This window comes from Natator depressus, chromosome 1 (genome assembly GCF_965152275.1).
Source record: "Natator depressus isolate rNatDep1 chromosome 1, rNatDep2.hap1, whole genome shotgun sequence".
Taxonomy (NCBI): domain Eukaryota; kingdom Metazoa; phylum Chordata; order Testudines; family Cheloniidae; genus Natator; species Natator depressus.
Window position 1 is genome coordinate 224,694,295 of NC_134234.1, and position 27,220 is coordinate 224,721,514.

General features: G+C 41.8%; 1 protein-coding gene across 5 annotated transcripts in view; it reads left to right on the forward strand.

Moving 5' to 3' along the window:
• Positions 1-1,454: 1,454 nt before the first annotated feature.
• PHF21B (PHD finger protein 21B) overlaps positions 1,455-27,220 on the forward strand; it is a 207,994-nt gene continuing 182,228 nt past the window's right edge. Inside the window, exons 1-4 of one of the 5 annotated variants that reach the window (XM_074936518.1) lie at positions 1,455-1,748; positions 2,320-2,352; positions 2,636-2,701; positions 17,985-18,005. In XM_074936518.1, the coding sequence (XP_074792619.1) occupies positions 1,695-1,748; positions 2,320-2,352; positions 2,636-2,701; positions 17,985-18,005 (174 nt within the window). In that variant the 5' untranslated portion in view covers positions 1,455-1,694. Of the gene's footprint in view, positions 1,749-2,319; positions 2,353-2,635; positions 2,702-17,984; positions 18,006-18,025; positions 18,044-27,220 lie in introns of those variants that run through there. The other 4 variants (XM_074936509.1, XM_074936531.1, XM_074936536.1 and 1 more) reach the window with 4 other exon arrangements.

Genomic DNA, 27,220 nt, shown 5'->3' on the forward strand with positions numbered 1-27,220 from the left:
CACCTCTATAGCACTTCAGTGTAGACACTACCTACACTGTTGGGAGAAGTTCTCCCATCATCCTGGGTAATCCATCTCCCCAAGAGATAGAAGCTAGGTTGATCAAAGAATTCTTCCGTCGACCTAGTACTCCCTCTAAATGGAGATTTAGGTTGGCTTATGTCACTAAGGCGTGTGGATGTTCTTATGGAGACCATCCCTAAGTTGCTATATTCACAGTCACACAAATCACTGCATCATTTCACCTTTAGTTAAACCAGTGCAAGGTGTGCATAGGACAAGTTTCTGGCTGTTGTCAAGGTGATGATACACATGCAGAGCAGAAGGTTGGTTGGGTCATGGTTACTGTGCATATCCATACACTTCAATTTTTATTTATTTATTTTTTGAATACAGGGGGACTTAATCTCAACCTTCAAAGTTAGGTTGTGTGTGTTTGGAGAAGGCCACCTTATTTTCAAAACCTCCCTCACCCCAGTGACAGCAACTTTTTAAACCTTAACTCCAGATTAACCCGTGTGTGTGTTAACAAAATATGTAAGAAACCAGTTTCTAGCCTGTTTAAATTGAGCAAGGTAAAAAACGACCTTGTTGCCATCATTGGCTGGCAGGTAATTAAACATCTTGGAGCAGGAATGCTGGAAAGCACAGAGAGAAGAGGAAAGGGAGGCAAGCGAGTGGAGCAAAGGCAGAAGAATCCAAGTGAGTGTCGGGGAAAGGTAAGGACAGAGAGAAGGGGAAAGAGGACAGGATGAAAGCCCGTGTGTGAGAGAGAGAGAGAGAAAAACTTGCCTCCTCCCCAGCCTGTGTTGCGTTGGGACGATCTAATACTCCCCGCCCCTCGCCCCCAGTTCCAGGCCGGGCAAGAGCAGCCCCGCGGCCGCGGTGAGAGGCACCAGTAGCCCTTGCCTTGCCCCGCAGCCCCACGCGTGCTTGACAGCCGGGGAGCCCGCGGCCCTGGCACCCGGAGAGGCAGCGGGAGGCGGGGCACGACCCGGCCCAAGCCCCCCACGCCCGGGGGCTCGCGCTGCCCTCTCTCCCCGCCACGGACTTTGCTGTTCCCTCGCCCACCGCGGCGGCCGCGCGGCGCATGCGCCAGGCGAGGCGCTTCCAAGTCCCTTTTCCTCCCCCCCGCCCCCTTTGCTCCATCCGGGCACCTCCGAATTAGCATTGACAGCCGTGGCACAACTTTTCCCGAGGCAAAGTGAAATCAAGGCGCGCACTCTGAGGAAAATATAGTCCCTGCCGTTTTAAGTCCCCCCCTCGTCCCCTCCGGAGGGGCGGGCGCGCTGCGGGAGGCGGCGACTCGGCTCCTGGGCGGAGCGGGGGCCGCCTGGGGCCCCCCGGGCGCAGCGCTGACGGGGGGGGGCTGGGGCGGAGTCCCCCCCCAGTTTGGCGGAAAGTGAGTGATGAGTCTGTGTCCCTAGCAAAGAGGCAAAGAACTTGCTGTGCAGCCTGAGTAGTTGTTTCTTTCGATTCTTGTTGTGGCTTTTTTTTCTTTTCTTTTCTTTTAAATTGCGCTGCTCGGGGTGGGCTTGCCTGAGGGGAGGGGGGGTTGGTTGGTGGCTGCGGAGGAAAAACCAAACCCCCCCCCCCACACACTCCTCCTCCTCCCCGAGAGCCAACGGAACAAAAACAAAAGAAACTTCGCCGGGCTCCGAAAGTGGCAGCAAAGTGCCTGGCAAGTTGCGGGGATGGAGCTACAGAGCTTGCAAGAGGCGTTAAAAGTGGAAATCCAGTGTCACCAGGTAACGCCGCGAGCCCGCGCGGCCGGCCCCGGGGTGCGCGAGCGGGCGGCTGCCCCGGGGCGGGGGAGGGGGCGCGCGCGGGTGCGGGCGACCCGCAGGGAGCCAGCCTTGGAGGCTGAGCCAGGCGCGTTTGCTCCTTGTCGCAGGGTCTATCGATCAGGGGAGGGGGGCTGGGAGTGCGAGTGAAGAGGGGGGAGGCTGGAGCTGAGCCTGGGGGAGCCGGCGAGAGGCGCCCCCCCGTCCCCCCCCCCGGATCCCCTTCGGAATATCGAACACTTTGCAAAAGTAGTTTGGGAGACTGTTCGGCTGAGTTGTGTGTGTGTGTGTTGTGGAGAATCGGAGTTAACATTGCGGTTGGTGCTTGTGTGTGTGTGTTGGAGAGATTAGGACGAGACTTGAATATTTATGAGCTTTGCTTGAAACTGACTCGCAGTGTTTACTTGCCTCTTTGTTCCTTACCCCCCTCCCTTCCCCTTCCCCCCACACACACACACATACACATTTTAAAAAAATCCATTAAACTTGGAACAGTTTCTAATTCCTCCTTTTTTGGGGTGGTTTTTTTTTATAGAAACTAGTTGCACAGATGAAGCAAGATCCACAGGTAAATGCAGATCCTTTTTTTCCTCTTCTTCAGTATTTTATCTCTGCTGTAATAAGCGCAGTTGTGCCGGGACAGCAGGATGAGAAACTTTATCTGTAAGAGATCTGATTTTGTAGTCTTCGCTGAGCTTTTTGACTAAAGAGGGTGTTTATGTGTGTGTGCATGCTTTTGTACGGCGCTGATGAAACGGTTTTGCCTTTGAACAATGTCTAATCTCAAGTTTATTCATGACGGGTTAGTTTACACTTTGCCTTTAATATGCATTTTATTGCCATTTTTGCAGAACGGTGATCTTAAGAAACAAATCCATGAAAGGCAATCAAGAATAGCAGCTCTTAATGAAAAACAAGTAAGGAATAGATCGATTCAGTTCTGTTTCCCTTCCCCCCCCCCCCCATGCACTTTCTAAACATCCTAAAAGTGGCTGCGTTCGCTGAAAAATACCGAGAGCGGAGAATAAAATATCCATTTTCCTAAGTCTACAGTGAGAAAATGTATATTTTCAAAACGAGATCCGTTTCTTAGATCCCTTGCCTGGGGTGGGGGTTATAATAATAGTAAAAGGATAAGCAGTAGTTAAAACGTAAAAAAAAAATAATAAAAAAAAATGAGGCGTCCATTTTGAGTTGGTCGACATGTTTTAGGAATATGGAAAATTCTCCTGTCTTGGGCTACTTTGTGCACTTCCATGCAATGTGCTGAGCAAGAGAGTTGGGAACAAGGAGACTGGAGCCCAGGTCGGAGCCATTTCTGGTCTCAATTGCAAAACTGATTTTTATTGATCACTTTTTTTTGCACTTGTCTTTCTCTTCCCTTGGTCTGATCTGACGTGTTAGCTTTGGATTTGAGTTCACTTAGGCACTTTCACTTTTAAAAAAAATAACCTGTTCCAGTTATAGGAAAATCTGAGGAGGGGAAACAAAACAAAATAGAAACCTTCCTCTCCCTTCCCCCCTCAGAAAACTTTTATTTTTTGTTTTGTTATACACAAGTGACCCTTGTGTATAGTGCAGTGTTTGACACCTCCTCTGCTCCTAATCCTCTTTCAGGATGAAAGAAAGTTCTCTATTGTGAGTTTGTTTGGGTTAGATCAGCTGATGGCGAGGAGCTGTGATTGTTAGGTTTCAGCACCACGATCAGATGCCATTGAACACTCCGCAACCCCATGTTTCCGCTGCGCTTTGCAAACGCTGCACACGCACACACACACACAACGACCCACTCCCTTGCCCCCCGCCCCTTCCACTTTCAGTACTTCTAATGCTTAAACCAAGCAGCGGCAGCAGCAGCTTGCAAAGCGAGTCCATGATCTGCCGGATTGAGTCACCGTAGCAAATAACTTTCACCGTTCCACCTCCCCCCATCACAACTCCCCACCCCCCACTCTGCAGGATCATGCAGCTTTCCAAAAGCCCCTTTGGCAGCTAGATCCTGCTCCATCACCCCTCTCCTTCCCCCTGGCTGAATCGATCGCGATTCCTTCGGAATGCAGCAGCTCTTTCAGCACCAAAACTTGGAACAGCGCCTTTGGGTTTTTTTTCCCCCTCTCACAAAACAAAAAATCTTCCACCCTAGGAAAGAAACCTCGAGATTTGTAATATTCCTGGGGGAAAGAGAAGGAATTGTGTGTGTGTGTGTGTATGTGTGTGTGTGGAGTTGTGGTTGAAGTTGAAAAGTGATCCGTGCATATTTAATACGTGCTCATAGAATGCATGCATGGATGGTGGTGATTATATGCAACCCTTTTCCGCCCAGTTTATTGTAATCAGAATTTGTCAGCACTCTCAATTTGGTAGTGGAAGCTTCCATTTTGTGAAGAAGGGGTGTTGGTTTCTTCCTAACATGGAGAAAAGTCTGCAGAGTTTGAAGGTGGGGGATGGGGCCCCATTCATGCTGAACATTACCATTTTGATTGCTTTGATGCCATTTTTGGAGGGGGAGGGGATAGACTACCCTATTCAGCCTAGCACAAAGATGTTTAATCACTGTATAGAATCAGATCAGATACTTTATTTTTTAAAGCAAATCTGACACTACATGATAGCTAAGGGCTGTTAGTCCTTTTATGCTGTGTAAAACAGCAAGTTGTTGACTCTAACACTACTAGGCTGAGCAGAGGATTTTTTTAAAACAAGGTAACAGCCTTTACTGCAACAATGCATCTTTATGTGTTCTTTCTTCAATGTGGAAATAGTTTTACTGGTTAAGTGGTATTTAGAACATACATTAGATCGTGTTTTGTGTATTGTAGCAACTATTTCAAGGCTGTTTAAATTTTTATGATGATAGTAAATGAGAAGCTATTTATTATGTGACATGCTGGAATTTAGATAAGGCAGAGAGAGATATCTGAAAATCCAATTTGAACATTCTGATGCAGCTGGGTGTAGAATATTGTCACCCATCTTACACAACATTTTCTTTGAATCCCAAACTAACTAGTAAACAAGGGTTACATGTTATCTTTTTAACTCCCACTACCCACCCTATTTTCTAAAAATCCCTGTAAAGTGCAAAGTAAATAAAAATAAAAGTCAGAAAACAGTAAATATTGGCCTAGTGATTTAAACTAGTATTTTTGTACAAAAGTCGACAGTATTATATTTCTTCTGCTTGTTTTGATGTTCTATGCAACAAGATAGATAGGGTCTAGGTGGTGATTTAGTATGCTCTTGCTCCAGACTGCCACCTCTGGAGGCCTGGTTCGAATCTTTCTTAGGTCACAAATGAAATGAGTTTGGAGGGCTCAGCCTTTGACCATGTCACAAAAATATTATGTAACTTTGCAGATTTTGGTATGATTAGCAATTTCTCCTTAGAAAGTGTCCATCACTGAATTATCAGGTGCTACAGGGTATGATAGAGGTACCTTTAACATTAGTATAATAGGTGTTTGTCCAATCATGGATCTGTTATTGATTTCAGCCTCTTGCTTGCATGAGTACAACGCCCTTCCCCCCTGCTGCTATACATTTAAATAAACCTTATGAAGCTTGGAGGGGCAGTAGTGATTGTTTCAGTATATACTTTTGAAAACAGTGGGTTTTTAATTTCTTTTCAAACCAGTTGTAGATTTGTTTAGGCACAACTGATTTAGAACATGATAATTCTGGACTTTATTGTGCATGTACTAAATACAAAAGATATTAAGATTACATTTCAGTTAAAATGCACATGTGGATGTTGAAATAGACAGTAAAATGAATAGATGATCACACTAACTACATCTGTTTAAAAATATAACAGTGGGGAGTAGTATCTTTCACTGCCCCAATCATCAGTTTCCCTTCTGAGCCATTGGAATTTATTGCAACATTTACTTTTTTTTTTTTTCAATTAAAAATAAGAACACAGACAAAGTATCCAGATGGATTCAAGTATTTGGGTATGGGTTCAAATGTGCAAAATATAGATTTATGCAAGAAATTGGATTTCAATTTACAACCAAATTAAATTCCTGTATAGTCATCCAGTATTTCTCCTACATTGTCAATGTACAGGAATATGGAATGAAATGTACTTTATAATATTTATTTGAAAATGTTGGGAAAATATTAAAGATGGGTTTTTTTTTAGTGTCACTTAAATCAATACTTAAATTTACCTCTTGCTCAGAAAGGCAAAGTTAGACTTTTCTTACATTAAGTCTACCTGCACATTTTGTACACTATAGTTTTGATGAATTGTAATACCATTTGAGAGTAGGGTACCTCTTCTTTAACAAGATATGATGTGTGAAGACTCCATTAGTTGGTCCAGTGGTTTTACACCTTGAATCCACATCACATGCAGAGCAGCAGTAACGTTTTTATCTAAATTGTCAAGCAATAAGAATTTTGATGTAAATAAAAGAGTAATCATAAGAACCAGGTTTGTTCTTTAAAAGCATGTTTGAGGTACTCTGCTACACATATTTTTGTGCGTTCTGTTTGGCCATGAAGTCAATATGCTGTTTTTAAAAAAAATTACTTCTTAATAACAACACTTAACTGATTAAAAACCAAAGCAAAAACCCAAATCACAAGTTAAACTGTTTCTGACATCAGCATTGGGTGGTAAACCAGGTCTTGGAAAATTAACAGTAAGGATGTGTAGACTGCTATATTTTTAACTGTGATGAACTCTGAATTCAAACAGCCTGTCCTGGAGCACAGCAGTAAAAATATGTCTTCCTGAAAGACATTATGTGTATACCATTCACTTGTGCATTGCCTCATTTCTTTACCATAATTTACTATCTACATAGAAAATCAACATTAGTCTCAAAGAGGATGTCCCACGCTGGGGTTATTGCTGGTTTGTCTTTTTGTAGTGCATATCTGAAATTAAATCATTGACTGTATTTTGCCATTGGTGACCCCGTCAAAATATCTTCATGGGATGTGTTAGACTTTGTAAAATTAGTGTGCACTTCTTAAGCACAGGGAGTTTGTTGGAGACTCTTCCGTTCAAGATGTCGGCTTTACGTATGTTGTGTCTATCTTTTAGAGGGGTGTTTTTTGATATAGTGAAATCCAAGCTGTGCTATGCCTGAAAATGGCAGCATTGTTTACACATGTTAAAGGGGAAATTATTGACATTTGCTAAAGCTCAGTATTTCATATGGTTGGGTACTTTCAAAATTGTTGAAATAAAATAGAGGTTACAAGTGTCAATGAAAACAGAGATAAGACCTGAACGGGGTTTCCAAATTAAGTAGAACCAAGGTCAAATTCTGCCCAGAGACTCAGAGAGAGGGAGAACTCTAAACTTATTTTGGTGGCAGTAGGATCCATTTGGATCTAAGGGCCCTATCCAATGCTCATTGAAGTGAATAGAGATTATTTTTTATTTACTTGTATTGAAGTAGCACCTAGGAGCCCTAGTCATGGACCAGGAGCCCACTGTGCTAGGTGCTGCAAAAACAGAACAAAAAGACAGTCTCTGCTCCAATATTCCTGTTGGATCATGGCTTTGGATCAGGCTCTAAATTGGTGATGAACCTTGAAGTGGAATTTTAAACTTTCCAGTTACGCTTTGAATCTTTAAAATGCCGACACAAGAAGTAATTTAAATGTGGGCTTGACTGTGCAGTCCTTCTGTACACAGAGCTTCTATTGACTTCACTGGGACTTCTGAACAAATGGAAAATCAAGTGAAGTTTATTGGATATAAGTGAAGATTAGTTCTGGGCTGGTAATTTAGAAAGCTATAGTTCCTCATGTTTTCCTACAGTCTGCTAGTAATTTATTGGTTGCTTTGCTATCTGAGTAAAAAACGACAAATTTACCATCCGCTCCTTGGAGAGGAAATTTGGGAATATAGTTTATGTAAAGGCAATCCTAGCATTCTTCTTTATGCTTTCAATAAAGTTACATGAGATTAGATGCCCATATTGGGGGAGGGGAGGAAAGGTTGTAAAAAGCATTTTCACAGAGTTTGAAGCACAGCACAAACATACTTGTGGCTTTCTGCTTTGCGTTTGATTTGCCCTTATAAAAACCACTGAAATTGCCAACCCTGAATGTAAACATAGTGCTGAAGGGGATTTTGATCAACATTTGCTTAGTGGCAGTCTGATTGGCAGGTGAAATGTGGTCTTATTCTAGCATTTTTCTTTTACTGTACACTATTTCATACATGTACAGTACATCACTTGGCAGTGCTAAGGGTTGAAAAGTGAATGTAACGTACATTCTAACCATTTAAAAGAGTACACTTTGATATTTTAGCCACTTAAAACACCTGCTGTCAGAACAGTACAATTGATTTCAATTAACTTTGAATTTCTTCAATAAGATGACTCTTATAATAACTCCAGTAATCCCATGATGCCTCATTAGAGGAGCTGGCTATGATGATTATCCCTGTGATTTAACAATTTTTTTTCCTTCTAATGCCTTTGTCTATTCAGAAAAAGGAATTATAGTAACAATACCTTTTTATTTCACATGTAGTCTTACACTAAAGGTACTTGCTACCTGTTACATGTTGTATAATATCTAATTGTACTGCAGCAAGATATTTGTTCTTAAATATCTGATGCTTTGATAGCAAACATATCAGAGAAACTTTTGTTGTATGTGTGGAATGTATTTTGTAGGTACCCTGTGTCACAGAGTTAGAAAGTTTTCAGAGTAGCAGCCATTAGTCTGTATCTGCAAAAAGAAAAGGAGTACTTGTGGCACCTTAGGTCTACACTGGGGGGGGATCGATCTAAGATACGCCGACTTCAGCTATGCTATTCTCGTAGCTGAAGCTGCGTATCTTAGATTGACTTAGAATCACTTACTTCGCGTCCTTGTGGTGCGGGATTGATGGCCACCGATAGACTAGACGCGATAAATCGATCCCCGATAGATCGATCAGTACCCGCCGATCCGGCGAGTAGTGTAGACGCGGCCTTAGAAACTAACAAATTTATTTGAGCATAAGCTTTTGTGAGCTACAGCTCACTTCATCGGATGCAGTGAGCTGTAGCTCACAAAAGCTTATGTTCAAATAAATTTGTTAGTCTCTAGGTGCCACAAGCACTCCTTTTCTTTTTAGAGTTAGAAAGTGTTAGGTATGTATGCACAGCTGAAAAAGGCCATGCTCCCCCTCACTCTTTTCACAGAAGTTTCATTAGTGGGCCAGATCCTCAGTTCATCCAGATCAGTGTGGCTTCAATGGAGCTATGCCAGTTTACTCCAGCTGGGGATCTGGCCTGTTGACTTCAATGGGAATTCTGCTTGCGGTGACAAAGTAGAATATGGCCCTATCTCTCCATAGTATGAGACTGGGGAAAGGGTTTTGTAGGTTAATATGAAATCACATTTCCAGTGGGACAGTGCATCATTCTAAACACTTTTTTGTTCAAGTTGAGGAAACCATTTCTCATCTCATTCCATTTGATTTTTTTCAGTTGAAAGCTACAAAGATACATAAAACCACATTAATACAGAGTTACTTTTAAATGTTTTTATCTTTGCTTTCCTCTTTATGGTAAAGATAACATATACACTCATTATAAAATGATACACTTCCCCCCTCCCTGCAAAATCTGAGACATCAACACAATGTCTAATCAATAGAGTTAAAGGGTAGAAGTTTGCAAATCAATAAGACAAGGCCATGGTAAATGGTGTGTCTATGACCATGATGTCAAAAAGGGGGCGGTTTCTACATGTGAAGTCGACTGAAGCTGGCAAAGTCTAAAAAAAACGTGCTGCAAGTCAAGATAAGAACAAAGAAGAACAAAAAAAGAATTGGATTAATTGAAATGCAGATTTGTCTTTCTGCCATGAAAGTAAAGTCAGTTAGTGTAGCCTGACTGAATCATATTTGGTCTGCCTTTTCACCTCCGCCTGTTAAATCACTCTATGTACATTTCCTTTACGTATATCCTATTTGAGGATTTCTTTTTTACTTAAGGTGGTACCACCTCATTGTTTGAAAATGCTCTTCTGAAGATAAAATGTACGTCCTTAAGCGCGTGCGCTCGCATTTGTTTTTGAGTCAGCTACTTATTGTTATGTAGTAGCAATTTCCAGAGTGTCCTATGAAATTGCTGATGCGGCTTAGTTCTAGCTACAGCCTCCCGACTCCCAGTAGTAAGCATCTCTTGAAATCTAATACGTACTACTTTTTTTTTTTTTTTTTTTTGCACAGCACATACAGACTGTTTAATATACAAAGAAAAAGGGGAAAAAATATGAAGCAGCATTTTTTTTTTTATTTTTAACTCACAGAATAGTAAACGTGTGGCCCAAGTTTAGGATAGAAATGGACGCACTTGGCTGCTGGGAAAGTAAAACACAAAACTAGGCCTGAATGTGGCTGCAGTAAAATCAATACAAGAAGTAACTCTAGTGTGTAGCATTTTGTCTAAGAACTCTGTAGAAATGATCTGCAGTGCTGATCTGTATTTTTGAGAAACGGTGCTCCTTTTCAAAGTTTGGATTTAGTCCTAAGAGACTAGGTGTACAGGCTGTGGCAGGAAGAGAGTGTTTGCCTAAAAATTTTTCTGATTGCTTACATTTAAGCAACAGAAGCATGTCACTGGGCTTGAAACAGAAATCAAATCTGTATAGTATATAGAAGGTTTTTCTTTCTAGAACTATTTCACTTGATAATGTTGTCCTGTCTTTGTGAGGTAGCTTATCTTGCATCCAGGGAGGAAGGGAAGAGACTCTTTGGGCTAACTCAGTTATTGATAACAGATCTTAAAGTTTATGGAAAGTACAAAAATTATATTGCATTTTGATTAACATGAGTCAAGCGAGAACATTGAAACCTTAGACATGCAACACAGATTAACTTGCATTTTCTGTAATTTTCCATTTTCTGAAGCTCTTTGAATCAGCTAGGATTGCCTAAAGATTTATTGGCGAATTGAAGCTTTTCTTAAGTATGAAAAAGATGAGAAAAGATTCCTTTCTCAGAACTGTACAGATTCAAGTGTGTGCGTGCAAGGTCTTTCTTTTTGATATCATTCAGGCAGAAAGCCAATATGCGCATGTAAATGAGCCTGAAAATGTAATTAAAAATATATACATACTGGTGACTGTGATACAGAATTTAATATGAGATGCAGGTTACAAAGTGACAAGTAGCATTTCCTATAATCAGCGATACTAACTCTGCTCTATGATTTATGCATTTCATCTGCTATTAAATGCACCATAGATAAATGCTAGCATTATTTCTTAAAATATAATTTTTCAGCACAGTAAGCAAATGCAAAAAATATCTTGCTCCCTCTTCACCCTCTCCCCTCCAATCCCCCCCCTAACTAAAATCCCCACTATCAAGATGTTACTACAGAGAGGAGAAGAATTCTGTAGAAGGTCAGATAAAGGCCTCCCTGATAGCGTATCTTTGCCTGAAAGAAAATGTCACAAAATAGACTTATTGGTGTTGTTAATGCACTAAGATCAAGGAAGTTTTGGAAATTGTTAACATATGTCTAGGAATCAACATACAGATGAAAAACTGGACAAATTGCCAGCAGAAAGGCATAAATAAACTTGGCCTCTTTTTCAGTGTCTGTAGCATAATATTGTTTTGCACATGAAAGGTAAATTAAGAGGCAGATGTCTCCCAGATTCGAAACTTAACAACAAAGACCCAGGCTCTTTTTCCTAAAGTATTCTCATCCCTTCTAAAAGTTAGGTCAGAGTGATGAGAAAGTAAAATGTCATTATAGAAATTAACAATTCCACTTTCCAGCTAACAGAGAAGCTACTTTTCAAAGGTTTATTTCTCATTAAACAATAAAAGTGGAACATAAATATGTTTCTGTAAACATCCCTGCAGCCCATAAATATATATAAATGAAGCCAGTCTGATTTACGTTATTTTGTTAACATTCTTTGCTGAGTAGGCTTGGATGGAGTACAACCTCTTCATATAGAGGATCTAATTATAAATACAAGGGACAGAACCAAATAAGCAGTCTTTAAAGGGAAAAGAGTCTGGCAGCTTTGTTTAAAGTGTCCTTTAATGAACTTCTTTAGCAGCTTGTATCTTAGCAACACATTTTATTACATACCAGTGCGGGAGAAGCAGTTTGCAGATGGAGTTGCACACAGTAATTTATTTCCCCCCCCCCTTTTCTCCTCCCCCCCCCCTTTTCTCTGTGGTGACTCAACTGGAATGTTCAGACTAGCTTTCTAACACTGATAGCTCACTCTAAATCCCTGATTGGTTCATTTGTATCTGTTCTGTTGTCTTAGTTGATGAAAAAGGCATTTTACTATGTTAAATACATAGTGACTTTGCTTGCTTTTAGAAATAGATGCAGATATGACTATTTTGAACGGGCACAGTGTTTAAAATAAACACAAGTTTGCTTCTTGCAATCCACCTCCCTCCCACACTGTACTTTCTTCTGTGTGCTAACTCATGTACATGGCACTGACCAGTTTCTAGATTTGTTGACTATTTACTCTCAACTCCTAAATGGGGTTATTTTAATCTGTTATTCGCTGTGCTAAAATTGAATGGAATCTTATAGGAACATTTACAATCTTTTTTTCTTCTTCTTCTTAATCAGAAACCTACCATTTTAAAATCTAAATACATCAAGAAATAACTGGAGTTATATAAAGCAGTCTGTTACTGTCCCCTTTTTTGGATAATCTGTAATCCTTACTACTTTTTAGATAACAGTCCCTTTTGCTGATTATGGGCCAGATTCTACCAGTTTGTCTTGAATATTCAACTCTGTGAGTAGTAGCTTCATTGATTTCAGTGAGACTAATCAAGTAGTGAGGCACTACTCAACATGAGTAAGGGTGGCAGAATCTGGCCCTATAAGATTTGTTTCTGTTTTAAAGTGGATAGGGGAAGGAGGGGGAAATGCATTCGATAAACAAAAGTAAACACTATTCAACTAACTCTGAATCTGAACTCTAGAGTCAGATTTTCATCTCATCTGGACAGGTGTAAATCCAGAGTAGCTCGATTGACTTCAGAGGAAAGATTTTGGATTTGCAGTGGTGTAACAGAGATCTGACCCTGGCCTGGATATTTGGAGGGGGGATGAAAAGGAACTAACAAATTAAGACAGAACTCGGGGAACCTAGAGAGGCATTTTGGAAGTAGTGCTAAAGATATTGGTCTTGGAGAAGCTTTTGTAAAATGTCAGTTGTAACAAACAAGTCAGAGCTAATATTCAAAAGATCCTATTAAATAAACCCATTTCACAAAGTCCATTGCTAGTCGCAAGAGGATAATAAATCATTTATGAAGGCCATGGAATTTTTTCTTCTTTCCTTCACATTTGTTTAACTGTAAATTCATTCCCAATCACTTGCAAATCCTTACATTCCTTGAATCCGAAATTAAATACTGAACTTTCTTTTCAGACTAAATGATGCATGCGTTTGACTCTAGTTTTTTCTCTGATGGGTCAAAGGGTAGTTTCTCTTGTCACCTTAGCATTTGAGATACTCCAGCCAAATCAGTAGCATTAAAGTAATCCATTCTACTTGAAAAAAAGATGTACAATACAGTGGATGAGCCATCCCTCTTTGAAAATGCTATGATATTAGACCCTAGATAGTGGGCTGTCCTCTGAATCCCAAAGTGATTTAAGTTGCCATGTGATTAACTTATTCTTTTTGTGATTCAGTCCGCTGTTTACTAACTTAAATTGGATTGAAAAAAACTCTAAACTGTGGAATGCATCAGGATCTTGCACAACTGCCAGGATTAACGATGATAGCCTGAACTGTTGAACAAGCAAAATCATGAAATTCACAATATTGTTAGACAAAAGGGATTATGTGCTTTGTGGTAGTTGTATTGGTCTTAATAGAAAGGACCACCATTTTCTAGTACATTTCATATCCCACTATGAAGGATAACATTTACAGAAAGTGTAGCATTTGAAGCCCTTGTCTCACTATCATTATGTTTTTTCTGTTTCAGTGTCTGGAATATTTAGGCAATGTGTAAAAGCAGGAGACTTAATATATGTAAAGAAACTCCCTCTGCAGATATTGTAGTAGTGAAGAAGACAATGGAGCATTTAATTGTTTCTCCAAGATTCAGTATCTTAAAGAAACAGTTAGAAACCCGTGTATCTGATTTACCAAAGCAAAACAACCATCTTGAATTTTTCTTCTCAATTCAATAAGACAAGAAAATATTCTTGTTTCTAGAAGCACAAGCACTTCCAGAAACTTCTTTAAGTTTCTGAGCAATAGCATGGTAGCTCATTACAGAAGTACTTTGACTGAGGGAAACTTAAAGGAACTTCCATCCCCAGATGAAGCAAAAGACTCATTTATAAACAATGAGTGCAGCAACAATAGAAAGCTGAGTGCATTCTGCATGAATAATATAACTGAGGGTTGTGAAAAGCCTGTGATTTTAGTATGCCAAACCCAGTGTAGGAGTGCAGTGTTCAGCTGATTTCCACCCCCTCCCCCCAACACTCAGGATTCATCCTGTCTCTCCCCCATGCATATGCGCAAACATACGCACTCAGAGAATTAGCTATGATGAATAAAAGAGTGAAGTCTTCAAACTACTGTGCAGGGATGTTGAGGGTTGAAATTACATTCACAAAAATGAGGGAATTCAGGGCTGAGGCTGGAAATCTAGGCCAACACTCCAGCCTTAATGCTTATCTTATGTGTGGAGGAAAAGCCTAAGACATGACTTAAGACTACAGTTCGAATGTCATCCTTTATTTTCAGCTTAGATAGTTTGACTTTCCTTGGCTTTGAGAGTTTAAATCAGAGTGCTTACATGGGCTCTAGTAGGAACTCTGAGTCCTTGGCATCTGTAAAACTCCAGTCGCTTTTATGTATGCATTTAAATATGCATTTAGATGTCTGACTTTAGGTGTCCAGGTTGAAAATTTTGGCCACAGATTTTTTATCATTACATTTCCTTAATTATTATTTTTTAATGTAGTCCTCCAGAAAGGTACTGGATTGAAGCTCTTTGGAGTAGGGACCATCTTTTTGTTTTATGTTTATACAGCACCTAGGGGTCCTGGACCATGACTAGGGCTCATAGGTGCTGCCACAACATTAATAATAATTAATATAATAATAAATATTACATTGAAAGTACCAGTGGCTAAAGTTTACCCATTGTCAGGTTTACAGCATGAGCACTGGTAGAGCAAGGTTTGCCTAAAACTTCTCTTGGAGTCTGTCTATACTAGGTAAAAAAAGTGGGTGTTTACAAAGTGATAACTAACCTGTTATGGCAAATGTTGTAAAATGCTAGTGTGGACAGGGCAAGTTTGAGTTTTACCTTAATTATGCCGGTTGAGATAAATCCTACAGGGTCCACTATCATATGTTTGCTATTGTGCTAAAAAGATACCTCTTTCCCTTTAAACATGAGAATGTAGCTTTTTTTTTTTTTAACCAGTTCAGTCCTTGGTGCCTCTTTGCTGCCAAATGTGAAAGTTTTTGTATGATGTGGACAGCTGTGTACTAAGAATTAGACCGAATCCGCTAACTCATTTCACATAGATCACCAAAAATTTATCAGATAGTAACAACTTTAGGTTTGCTACATTGATCTGATTCAAAGCAGTGACCAAGAGGTGGAGAGCTTCATATGTCATGACCAATTTCCTGAGTCTTCTGTTCCTCTGTTATATGTTTTCAAGTGATACTTTTTTTTCCTTTTGAAAATATCTGGGCCTGGATCATCAACTTGTGTAAATCAGCACAGTTCCATTGTCTTCAATGGAGCTATGCCAGTTTGTACCACCTGAGGATATGGACCAGGGGTATAAAAATTCCACCTAATTATACTTAAAGTCCCATTGACAAATTAACCTCATAGCAGTGGTAAGTGTAGGCCAGCTCCTGAGACCATTTTTCAGTGTTTAAACTAGATTTACTCAGTCCTCACAAAAGCCTCTTTCCACTGATTCAATGCGAATTTGCTTGAGTAAGGACCTCAGGATTTGGTCTATACTTTGGGGTCATTTTGTAAATAGGAGGTTTTAAAAAGTGATCAGTAGTTATTAAAAAAAAAAAAAAAAAGGTCCTGATAATAGGTGATTTAAATATTACCTTTCCACATATTTATTTGACAGTTCACCATAGCTCTGAAAGAGCTGTACAGGTTATGTATTGATTGCAAAGCTTCTCAGCCTTTATAAACTATCATGTAAATACATAATTATGAAGTTTTTAAAATGCATAGTACTCACCAGATTGGGTGAATATGTGACCTGAGATTTATTCAAATGCAGATTCTTGACACGATAGACCTCTGAGTCATTATGGTGCATTGGGTCATGGCCCACAGAGAGAATTTTTCCTTCCTAGGTCAATGATCCATTAGACAGTAACAGCTCCTTCAGAGTCATTACAGTATTATCAGTCCGGATGGCCTTGAAAGCAGCACTAAGTTTGAATCCATGAACTGAACATCTTCAGGAGATTTTGTTTTTAAATGTTGGATGTTCAATAAGAGGGTCAAGTAACTTGTTTGTTTTTATGCTCCCCCACCTCCTTCAAAGGGAACAGTCAACATTCTCGATTAATGGCTTGCCATTCTTTTTAACAGGGTGGCTTTGAGCTAGAGGAGTGCAAAAAGTTTTTAAATTCTATGGGCCAAATTCTGTCAAACATGAGGGATTTGGCATAGCCACTCCCCCGTGTATGTTTTCAAGAAAAGCATAATTGTGCATCCATATCCTAACTGGTGGTAGCTCCTTGCACAGTCGTCTATCTCAACCCCAGCTCCACCCAGGTTACTCTTACTAGACTAGACACATAAGTGTTCTGTATTGGCGGCTGTGTACAGGGCTGTTGCTGGATCAAGAGAGCACGTAGGTATGATGCAAACTAAGCCCAAAACCAGACATCTAATGTACTGTGACCTGTTCTCCCAAATCCCTGAGCAAATTCCATCTCAGCACTGGAGCCAGGTACTTGGCATGCAGTACTTGGAGGAGCAGCCTCCAAATCACACACACATTGGATCTGATCTCAGACACATCTCTACAGGTTGGATTAAAGTCACTGTTGGGACAGCAAAGATGTCTCAGCATCCAGGCTGTCCACTCTGGGTTAAATCCTGGCCCCACTGAAGACAAAGAAAGTTTTGCTATTGACTTAAATTGGGTCAGGATTTCACCCTCTGTTTGGGGTATGTTCTAAAATCCACTGAACTCAATGGAAAAATTCCCATTGACATCATATAGGCCACAATAACCCGGTTCAGCATTGGAGGAGTAACCAGGGCTGAAATCAAGAATTGTGTACCTGTCCTCCAGTACTTTGCATACATTTTCGAAGCAGACTGCCCCAAATACTGCTGTGAAGTTGTGGCTGTATTTGTATGGAGAGTTCAGCAGTTAATTCAGTAGCAGGTGCTTCTGGTTCATGTAAACCAGAATCTGTCTTTGTGTAGAGAAAAGGCCATATTCTACTCTGTTACACGGGTGTAAATCTGGAGTATGGAAAAACTTGTCTTAAGCGACCACTGAAGGATCAGACAAACTGACTGCTTAACAGAGGTGATGTGCTAATAAAGGAGGAGCTGAATTCCATTCAGCTTGATAGAGTTTTTCCAGATTTACACAGAGAAAAATCTTGCTAAAAGAGTGCCAGGCAATGCTGGAGGAGTGGAGTTTTAAAGTGATTTGAACTAGTAGTGTGATTACTGTCAAAATTACAGGCTTTTTATTTCTTAAAGGGTAACATTCTTCAGCTTATTTTAATTATGGGCTATGAGGGTAGGTCTGATTGATTTTTTTTTTCTTTACTAGAGTGTCATTACTGGCTTTTCTGAATTCAAAGTCCATATTAAAACAATCCGTTAACCCCCTAGTTGGAGGTTAACAATGTCTCTGCTCGGTAGAGTAATTTTAAACCAAGTAATTTAATGCAAAGTCACTTTTTAACTCCGAGTATGCATGAGCCAGTTTTCTTACCTCACCTGTACACCAAAATGAGATACAATGTATTAAAGAGACCCTCTCTTTCTTTCAGTCTTCAACAAGCATAAAGCAAAGATAAAGGGTCCTGGAGCTCTTATTGGATTTATAAGTAAATAAATAATTATTGTTACCTCTGCTGTCAGATGCAAGGGATGTTCACTGGTGATCCTATCCCTTGCCATGACCAAAGCTACATAGCAATATCTTCTGTGGATTTTAAGAACTTGTTATGTTGTTATTGCAGGTTTCCTCACCGGACAAACAGGTATCTTTGGAAACGGCACCTCCTGTTAGTCGCTGATGGTAGGACTGGCCCCTAGCAGGCCCCCATGCTCCAACTCTGGTCATTGTTACTGTTGACACTCCTCTGGAAGGGGGATTCCCAGAGGAGAAAATAGAACACCAGCCCCAGGCTAAAATATCTTTTCTTAGTAGTGTCTAGAGGGCCAGTGGATGGTGTGTATCCCATGGTTCTTCTATCACTCAGTGCAGGGCTGCACCTCCCGTCTTCTCCATCCATACAGATCCTGGCACCATGGAGTGCCTCCTGTGGGGTTAGGGTGGGATAGGTGCCGTGGAGGCATCTTAGGCCTATTCCACATGGGAAGGTGGAGATCCAGTCACAGAGGGTCCCCTCTATAAACAAAAGGTGGGGGGAGAATGGGGAAGGGCAGTTACTGCTACATTTTCAAATAGTATGTTAAGGACAAGGGGTGTCATTCAGTCCTGTGCAGAAGGCCAGTACAAGACCTATGAACGACTTAGTTCTCAGTCCTAACAATAAGACGTAGGTAGGATTTAAGGGATGCACAGGCCTTGTGCTGGGTAACTTTCACCCTAGGAGAACTTAACTTTCTTGTTGTTTTAAAGGAAGTCCTCTGGCTCCAGATAATGGGTATTTTATAATCACTTGCTAGGCTTTAAATCTCCTCTTCCATTGCATCCCAGAATCCTGGGTTCCATCCTGCAGCCATTACTTATGTGAGCAATGGCTGCAGTATTGGTTTCCATGGATTTCACTAGCTTGTTTGCAATGAGATGCCAAGTTAAAGGGACACTTATCTGAGACTTAGGTTTACTGTAAAAATGCAACAACAATTTTTTTATAATGGAAAAAAATCCCCTTCTTTTTGTATACCCAAAGCTTGCAACATTCTCCTTGTGCTGCATGAGAACGAGAAGATGAACCTGGCTTTGTAAACAAAAACAAAACTCACGGGTCCAGATTCATTTTCTGTGCTGAGTGCAATGCTGAGAGCAAACAAACAGCATTCATGATGAAAAATAAGCAAGCTCATAAAGACATAGTCGTAGAGGTTAACGCCAGAAGAGACTACCAGGTCATCTAGTCTGAACTCTTGCATATCACATAGCTTTAGTTTTAATAATCTTAGTTGTTGTTAGTAACACATGGAACAACTCAGGGTGGTAATCTGGCAGTATCCCTTTAAAAAAAAAGTGTGAGTTCTCTCCATTCAACAGGAGGTAGGACTTCCTAATTAACACCAACAGGACACATTGAGGGGAGGAGGATATGCCCACTGGTATTTGCTTTCATAAGAGCAGCTATTACATCACAGTCTTCTGCTGACCTACTTTGAAAGATTCCCATCATAAGTTTCTGCTTTCCTACTGCAGCAGGCGCTCAGATACCACAATATATAGTCTCCATATAAACACAGTATACGTTCACCGTTGAAAATCGATCACACATTCATTTTGATTGGTTTATATTGATACACTTGCAATGTCAGGCAAAATTCAGAGCGGTAAAATTTAAAACAAAAAAGAGTGGCTTTAAAAAACATATATTGTGGGCCTGTCTTGGGCTAATCTTTTAGTGAAGTTAATAGGAATGCAGGGCTGGGCACCATATTAGCAATCAGGAAGCTGAAGCCTTCCTTTTTCAGGACAGTTTTCAAGGTAGGTCAGATTTTAGACATCACAAACTTGACAGATATCCTTTTAACTCCTAGCAATGTGGGGTACACATTGACTGGTCAAATCTAATTTTTGGAGAACGATGTGTTTTGCCTGGTTGAAGGAAAAAAATTCCTTTTGTGTGCGTGCGTAATTCTACAGTACTGGTTCAGAAATACTGTCATTGCTCTGTTGTAGGCTGCAGTGTTTTGAACCATTTCTGTAGAATATTGCAGTATTTCGTTCTTTAAAAAAAAAAAAAAAATTAAAGGAAGGCATGTGCAGGCCGGCATTTTAGTCCACCAGTGCTCAGTACATTTCAAGAGTAGATTGTAACTACCCATAATTTTCTTTGTATATAGGACATTTTGCTAGATTGAAAGATCAGTTGCTAGATTCTGTTCAGCTTCTTACACCAAGCTCATCACTGTGGTGAGTGCCTAGATTAACACATTCTGCAAAGGTTTCCAAAACACTGGATGCTATTTAGTTCACAGGAAAGTTGGAGTTTGTTTTCTTGCTTTTGGTTAATGTTTGCCATTTTAATTTATCAGTGTAGTTTCAGTCCTTGGAATAGCCCTGATACATTAAGGCTAGTATTTCACTCAGTCATGTGAGGGATAAAGGGACGGTTACCTGTGCATATAGGGACAGTGGCAACCCATTAAACTCTGACACTGGTATTTCTTTTCTGCTGCCAGGAAGCACCAGAAGATGGCATGGTTAGTACAGATGCATGTTTGAGAGAGAGCTAGCGAGCTTGTGGAGATGCTGTTAATAATCCAGGGCAGGGTGTTTCAGCACATTGCCAAAAAGAAAAGAAAGGACAAGCGATACTTTGTCTTATCTCTTCTTTCTACCAGTGAGGGACAGTAGGGAAGTTCTTCTTATCCTTTCCCTCAGTTTGGATAGCACAGAAAGAGAAAATCTGATGTAATCAGAGCACAACACGAATGTAAAGGTCAGGCTGACAAAAAGGGTACTGATAGTAATGCAAAGAGACTGCACCTTCTCTCAAGAATTTTGAAAATTAAACTTCTGCCTCTCTTTAGAAATCTTGGCAGTTCCATGCTTACAGGCACAGAATTATCCCCACCTCCTCTCCTATCCTACCCTTGCTTCATGTTCAGCAAAATTAAATGTTGCACAAAATGCTTGCCACTAAAATACTATTGACCCACCCTGTGTAGGGGGCCTGAGTCTGTTAACTTCACTGGGGCTGGGGATTGATTTGTTTAGTTTTTAGCAATCCTAGTGTTTTAAAGGGTTTAAAAAAAAAGTGCTCATTAGTTTGGTGCCCAGACTTCAAGGGCTGTAAAGGTCTCTAAGGATGGGAAGTAAGATTCCCCACCCAACATGTCTGCATGGTTTCCCTGCATCTCCACTGCACACCTGATGCTTCCCTTCTCCGCTCATAGGTGGGTAAGGAAGGGAATGGGTGGAACTGTGTCTCTGCTAGTCAGTGCAGCTCAGCCAGTGTATGTGTGGTGTGGAGGGGTAGTAATCTATTACTTACAGGTATGTGTCAGTAGAATGTTGCTTTCCATTCATGAGAGACGGAGGGGGAGGCAGGAAGGAATTTTGCCTCTCTGTGGTGTAAAGGGACAATCAGGTCTTAAAAGTATGTAGCAATTTTGTGTGACTGTTTTAACTCCTCTTCAATGAGCTGAGATAGCAAATGACTTTTGGGATAATATCAATATATTTTTAATTCTTATTTAAAGAAGAGACAACTTCAAAAAAACAAACAAACCCAAAAGAAAATACTCATTTGCTACATTTTAAAGAGTAATTTTCAGCTAGAAAAAACTCAGATGAAATGTGGGAGTTTACCTTTCTCTGTATACAGTTGAACCTGTTTATTGTGATGTTTCGTGCAATTGGAGGTCAATAATTTAGTCCATGCAGATCATACATTCATTAATTAATGCTTGCACAGCTTTTTCAACTTACAAAGAGCTACATAAATTATATTAATTATTGTAGTAATTCATTCATATATAGTGAGATTCTGTTTAGAACAAAAGCCATGAATTCTTTCAGCACACGGCAATGTAAAATTGCACTTTTTGGCACCCACTGTATTGTAAGAGTCTGGGAGCAGCTTTACAGCTATGCTTGAGAAAGGACATTGATTTTTAAGCCTTGTTCAGCTGGACATGGACCTAAATCAGAACATTGGAACTGAAACTTCCCCTTGAATTTGGACCCAATTCCGGATCCAAACTCTGTGACTTGAGCCATCTTTAATTTTTTGAGGTGGCTTGCTTCATACAGAGCCTGAGTCTGTTCTTGTTTAGTTCGGTGTAAGCCAGGAGTAACTCCACAGAACTAAAATTGGTGTTAGTGATATCAGAATCAGGCTTTATCCTGAATTTCTTGTTCACCCCAAATATTCTTTTTATAAATGGTATATTTGAATGAGGAGGAACTTTGGGATTGGACCCGTAGTGGATCAGATTCTCTGCTGATGATCTCTGTTGAAGCCGATGGAATTGCGCAAGCAGAGCATTTAGTTCAGTGTATATGACTGTATAATTTTCTTTACCTGTGAGAACATTCTGATAAGCATACTCAGTGCACTTATTTCATGTATATGGTATCAGGGTTCCTTCCGCACTCTGAACTCTGGGGTACAGATGTGGGGGCCTGCATGAAAGACCCCCTGAGCTTATTCTTACCACCTTAGGTTAAAACTTCCCCAAGGCACAGATTCCTTTCTTGCCTTTGGCATCGCTGCCACCACCAAGTGATTTAACGAACAATCAGGGAAAGGACCACTTGGAGTCCTATTCCCCCAAAATATTCCTCCAAGCCTACACCCCCTTTCCTGGGGAAGGCTTGAGCATATATCCTTACCAATTGGTTACAAAGGGACTACAGACCCAAACCCCTGGGTCTTAGAACAATGGAAAAATCAGTCAGGTTCTTAAAAAGAAGGATTTTATTTGAAGAGAAAAAGGTAAAAGAATCACCTCTGTAAACTTAGGCTGGTAGTTAACCTTACAGAGTAGCAGAAAATTCAAAGAGTACAGAGGGACCCCCCTCTAGCCTTAGTTTCAAAGTTACAACAAAACAGGGATAAACCTCCCTCTAGCAAAGGGAAAATTCACAAGTTGAGAAAACAAAGATAAACTAATACGCCTTGCCTGGCTGTTACTTACAAGTTTGAAATATGAGAGAGTTGTTTAGAAAGATTTGGAGAACATGGATTGATGTCCGGTCCCTCTTAGTCCCAAGAGCGAACGGCCACAGAAACAGAGAACCCAAAACAAAACCTCCCCCCCCAACCAGATTTGAAAGTATCTTTTGTTCCCATTGGTTCCTTTGGTCAGGTGCCAACCAGGTTACTTGAGCTTCTTAACCCCTTACAGGTAAGGAGGAATTTAGGCTACCCCTATGGTTATGACACGCCCCCCAAATCACGGACGGTGTCGGACAGCCTGTACCACACTGGCTGTGATTTTCTTCCTGGAGCTCGAGGAGAAAACAGAGTTAATAAGACACATGCACCTCTAGAGATACTACTGATTATATAAAAACTAACAATATGTTCCACATTTCAAGGATGATTTTAACCAGTCATTCTGGGAAACTTTCACGGGAGAGTGCATCAGCCACTTTGTTAGAAGCTCCTGAAATGTGTAGTATTTCAAAATCAAAATCTTGGAGAGCTCAGCTCCACCAAAGAAGTTTTTTGTTATTGTCCTTGACAGCATGAAGCCACTTCAGTGCAGCGTGGTCGGTTTGCAGGTGGAAACGTCATCCCCAATGAATGGGCATAGCTTTTCCAGAGCATACACAATGGAGTAACATTCCTTTTCGCTGATTGACCAGTGACTTTACCTCTCAGACAGTTTCTTGCTGAGAAACACGACAGGATGGAATTCTTGATCCGGTCCTTTCTGCATTAAAACTGCTCCCACACCACGCTGGGACGCATCTGTAGTTACTAGGAAAGGTTTGTCAAAGTCTGGGGCCCTTAGCACAGGGTCAGACATGAGTGTTGCTTTAAGCTGGTTAAAGGCCTTCTGATACTCTTCAGTCCACTGAACTGCATTTGGCTGCTTCTTTTTGGTTAGGTCTGTCAGTGGGGCGGCGATTTGGCTGTAGGGCGGTACAAATTGCCTGTAATATCTGGCCAAGCCTAAGAAGGATTGGACCTGTTTCTTTGACTTTGGGACAGGCCACTTTTGGATAGCATCCACTTTGGCCTGTAGGGGGTTGATAGTTCCTTGACCCACCTGGTGTCCAAGGTAAGTCACTCTGTTTAGGCCTATTTGGCACTTTTTAGCCTTAACAGTTAGCCCTGCCTCCCTTATGCGCTCAAAGACTTTTTGCAAATGCTCCAGGTGTTCTGCCCATGAATCAGAAAAGATGGCCACATCATCAAGGTAGGCGACTGCATATTCTCCCAATCCTGCTAGGAGACTATCTACAAGTTTTTTGGAAAGTGGCGGGTGCATTTTGCAGCCCGAAAGGGAGCTCCTTAAATTCATACAGCCCTACATGGGTGATGGGTGATGAAGGCTGACCTTTCCTTGGCGGATTCTTCTAGCGGTACTTGCCAGTACTCCTTGGTTAAGTCCAAGGTAGAGATGAACTGGGCCAGTCCCAGTTTCTCCAGTAGCTTATCTGTGTGTGGCATTGGATAGTTGTCTGGGCGAGTTACAGCATTTAGTTTACGGTAGTCCACGCAAAAGTGTATCTCCCCATCCGGTTTGGGAACTAGAACCACTGGAGATACCCATGCACTGTTAGAGGGGCGGATTACACCCATCTGTAGCATATCCTGGGTCTCCCGTTCTATAGCAGTTTTGGCTTGAGGAGACAACTGGTACGTTTGGGCTCTAATTGAATGAGCATTACCTATGTCATGGAGTGGTATGCCCATTCGGTCCGTCCTTGGGCGGCTGAGAACATTGGCGCGAAACTAGTGCACAGCTCCTTGATCTGCTGGTGCTGCATACTGGTGCTGTCCGAGGGTCATTGAGAGGTTCACCTCTTCCACGCCACCGTCACTTTTTCCTTCATAGTAGACACCTTCAGGCCACTCAGCGTCATCTCCTCCCTGGGCTATAAAATGACAAACCTATAATTCTCTGGAATAAAAGGGCTTTAGAGAATTAACATGGTACACTTTTGGCTTTAGGTTTGAGGTAAGGGATGCTATGAGGCAGTTAACAGCTCCCAGGCACTCTTGGACCCTGAATGTTCCTTCCCATGATGCTTCCATCTTATGGGCCTGGAGCGCCTTCAAGACCATGACCTGGTCCCCTACTTTGAAGGAACGCTCTCTGGCATGTTTATCATACCAGGCTTTTTGCTCTTCCTGAGCATCTTTTAGGTTTTCTGTAGCAAGGGCTAACGAGGTTCGGAGGGTGTTTTGTAAGTTGTTTACAAAGTCCAGAATGTTAGTTCCTGGAGAAGGCATAAACCCCTCCCATTGCTGCTTCACCAACTGTAATGGCCCCTTAACCTCGCGGCCATACACAAGTTCAAATGGTGAAAACCCTAAACTGGGATGTGGTACAGCCCTGTAGGCAAAGGACAACTGCTGTAACACTAGGTCCCAATCGTTGGAGTGCTCATTTACATATCATGGTTCCCAAAGTTCTATTAAACTTCTCCACCAGGCCATTAGTTTGATGGTGGTAAGGGGTGGCAACCAAGTGCTTCACCACATGAGCTTCCCAAAGGCTTTTCATGGTCCCTGCCAGGAAATTGGTTTCCAAATTGGTAAGGATGTCGGAGGACCAACCTACCCTGGCAAAAATGTCTGTTAATGCCTGGCACACACTTTTAGCCCTGGTGTTGCTTAGAGCTACTGCTTCTGGCCATCAGGTGGCAAAATCCATGAAAGTCAGTATGTACTGCTTTCCTCTGGGTGTCTTTTTCAGGAAAGGACCCAGAATATCAACAGCCAGTTGCTGAAATGGAACCTCAATGATGGGGAGTGGCTGGAGAGGGGCTTTGACCTGGTCTTGGGGTTTTCCCACCCTTTGGCATACCCCACAAGACTGGACATATGTAGAAACATCCTTGCCCATTCCCTCCCAGTGGAATGACCTCCCCAAACAGTCTTTGGTCCTGTTCACCCCAGCAGGGCCACTAGGATGATCGTGGGCGAAGCTCAAGAGCTTTACTTGGTACTTAGTTGGAACTACCAACTGTTTCTAAGGATGCCAGTCTTCCTGGTGCCCGCCAGAAAGAGTTTCCTTGTATAAAAGTCCTCTTTCTACAACAAACCAGGATCAATTAGAAGAGCTGAGAGGTGGTGGGTTGCTCTGTGCTGCAGTCCAAGCTCCCTGGAGGCTTTCATCTGCTTCCTGTTTGGCCTGGAACTGTTCTCTTGATGCTGGAGACATCAGTTCCTCACTGGATTGTGGACCTGGGCTTGGTCCCTCTGGAAGCGATGCAGGTGATGGGGCTGTTTTCATTGATGGTGAACCGCTCTCCACAGGTGCACTATGTGGTATTTCAGGCTCTGGCTGAGCCTCTTGTGTAGGGTCATCTGCCGCTGCTGCCAGTGCAGGCTCGGTGGTGCCCTCTGGTGTTGAAGTTGTAGACGGGTTTGCAAGCGCTGGACTCAGTGCTGGCAATGGTTCTGGTGCTCGTTGCTTTGCCAGTTCCGGTTCTGGGACTGGCTTTGGCTGGGTCATTGGGACTGGATCCACTATGGCTGTTGCAGTCGTTGGCAGGAGATCTGGTTCCACCATCTCTGTCTGGGTCTCTGGTAACACAGACGGGGCCCTGGTGGAAGGCTCAGGAACAGGGATAGGTGTGAAAGCTTGCTTAACCTGGCTGCGGATGACCATTCCCACCCTCTTGGCTAGCTTCACATGGTTGGCCAAATCTTCCCCCAGCAGCATGGGAATGGGATAATAATCATAGACTACAAAAGTCCACATTCCTGACCAGCCCTTGTACTGGACATGCAACTCAGCTGTAGGTAAGTTTAAAGATTTTGACATGAATGGTTGAATCGTCACTTGGGCCTCTGTGTTGATAAATTTGGGGTCCACTAAGGATTGGTGGATAGCTGACACCTGTGCTCCAGTGTCCCTCTACACTGTAACCTTCTTCCTGCCCACACTCACAGTTTCCCTTCACTCTGAGGGTACCTGGGGGGCATCTGGGCCTGAGGACCTTGGGTGTGACTCCGCTGTAATGAACTGCAGTCTGTTGGGGTTCTTGAGGCAGTTGGCCTTCACATGCGCCAGCTTATTACATTTAAAACATCGCCCAGCTGACTGGTCACTGGGGTGAGGTGGGTTGCTGGAGATTGGTGTGGTGGGACGATAAGGTGTCTGGGTTTTCCCTTGGGATGTAGGTGGGGCCTTGGGTTGCCCCCGGTGATAGGGTTTTGTTTCGGGTTGCCCCTTCTGATATTCGCTCCAACTGCTACTAGTTTTTTTCTTTTCTGCCACCTCCACCCATTTGGCTCCAATCTCCCCTGCCTTGATTACAGTTGTGGGCTTCCCATCTAGGATGTACCTTTCTGTTTCCTCAGAAACATCCTCTAAGAACTGCTCCATTTGCATTAGGAAGGGCAACTCT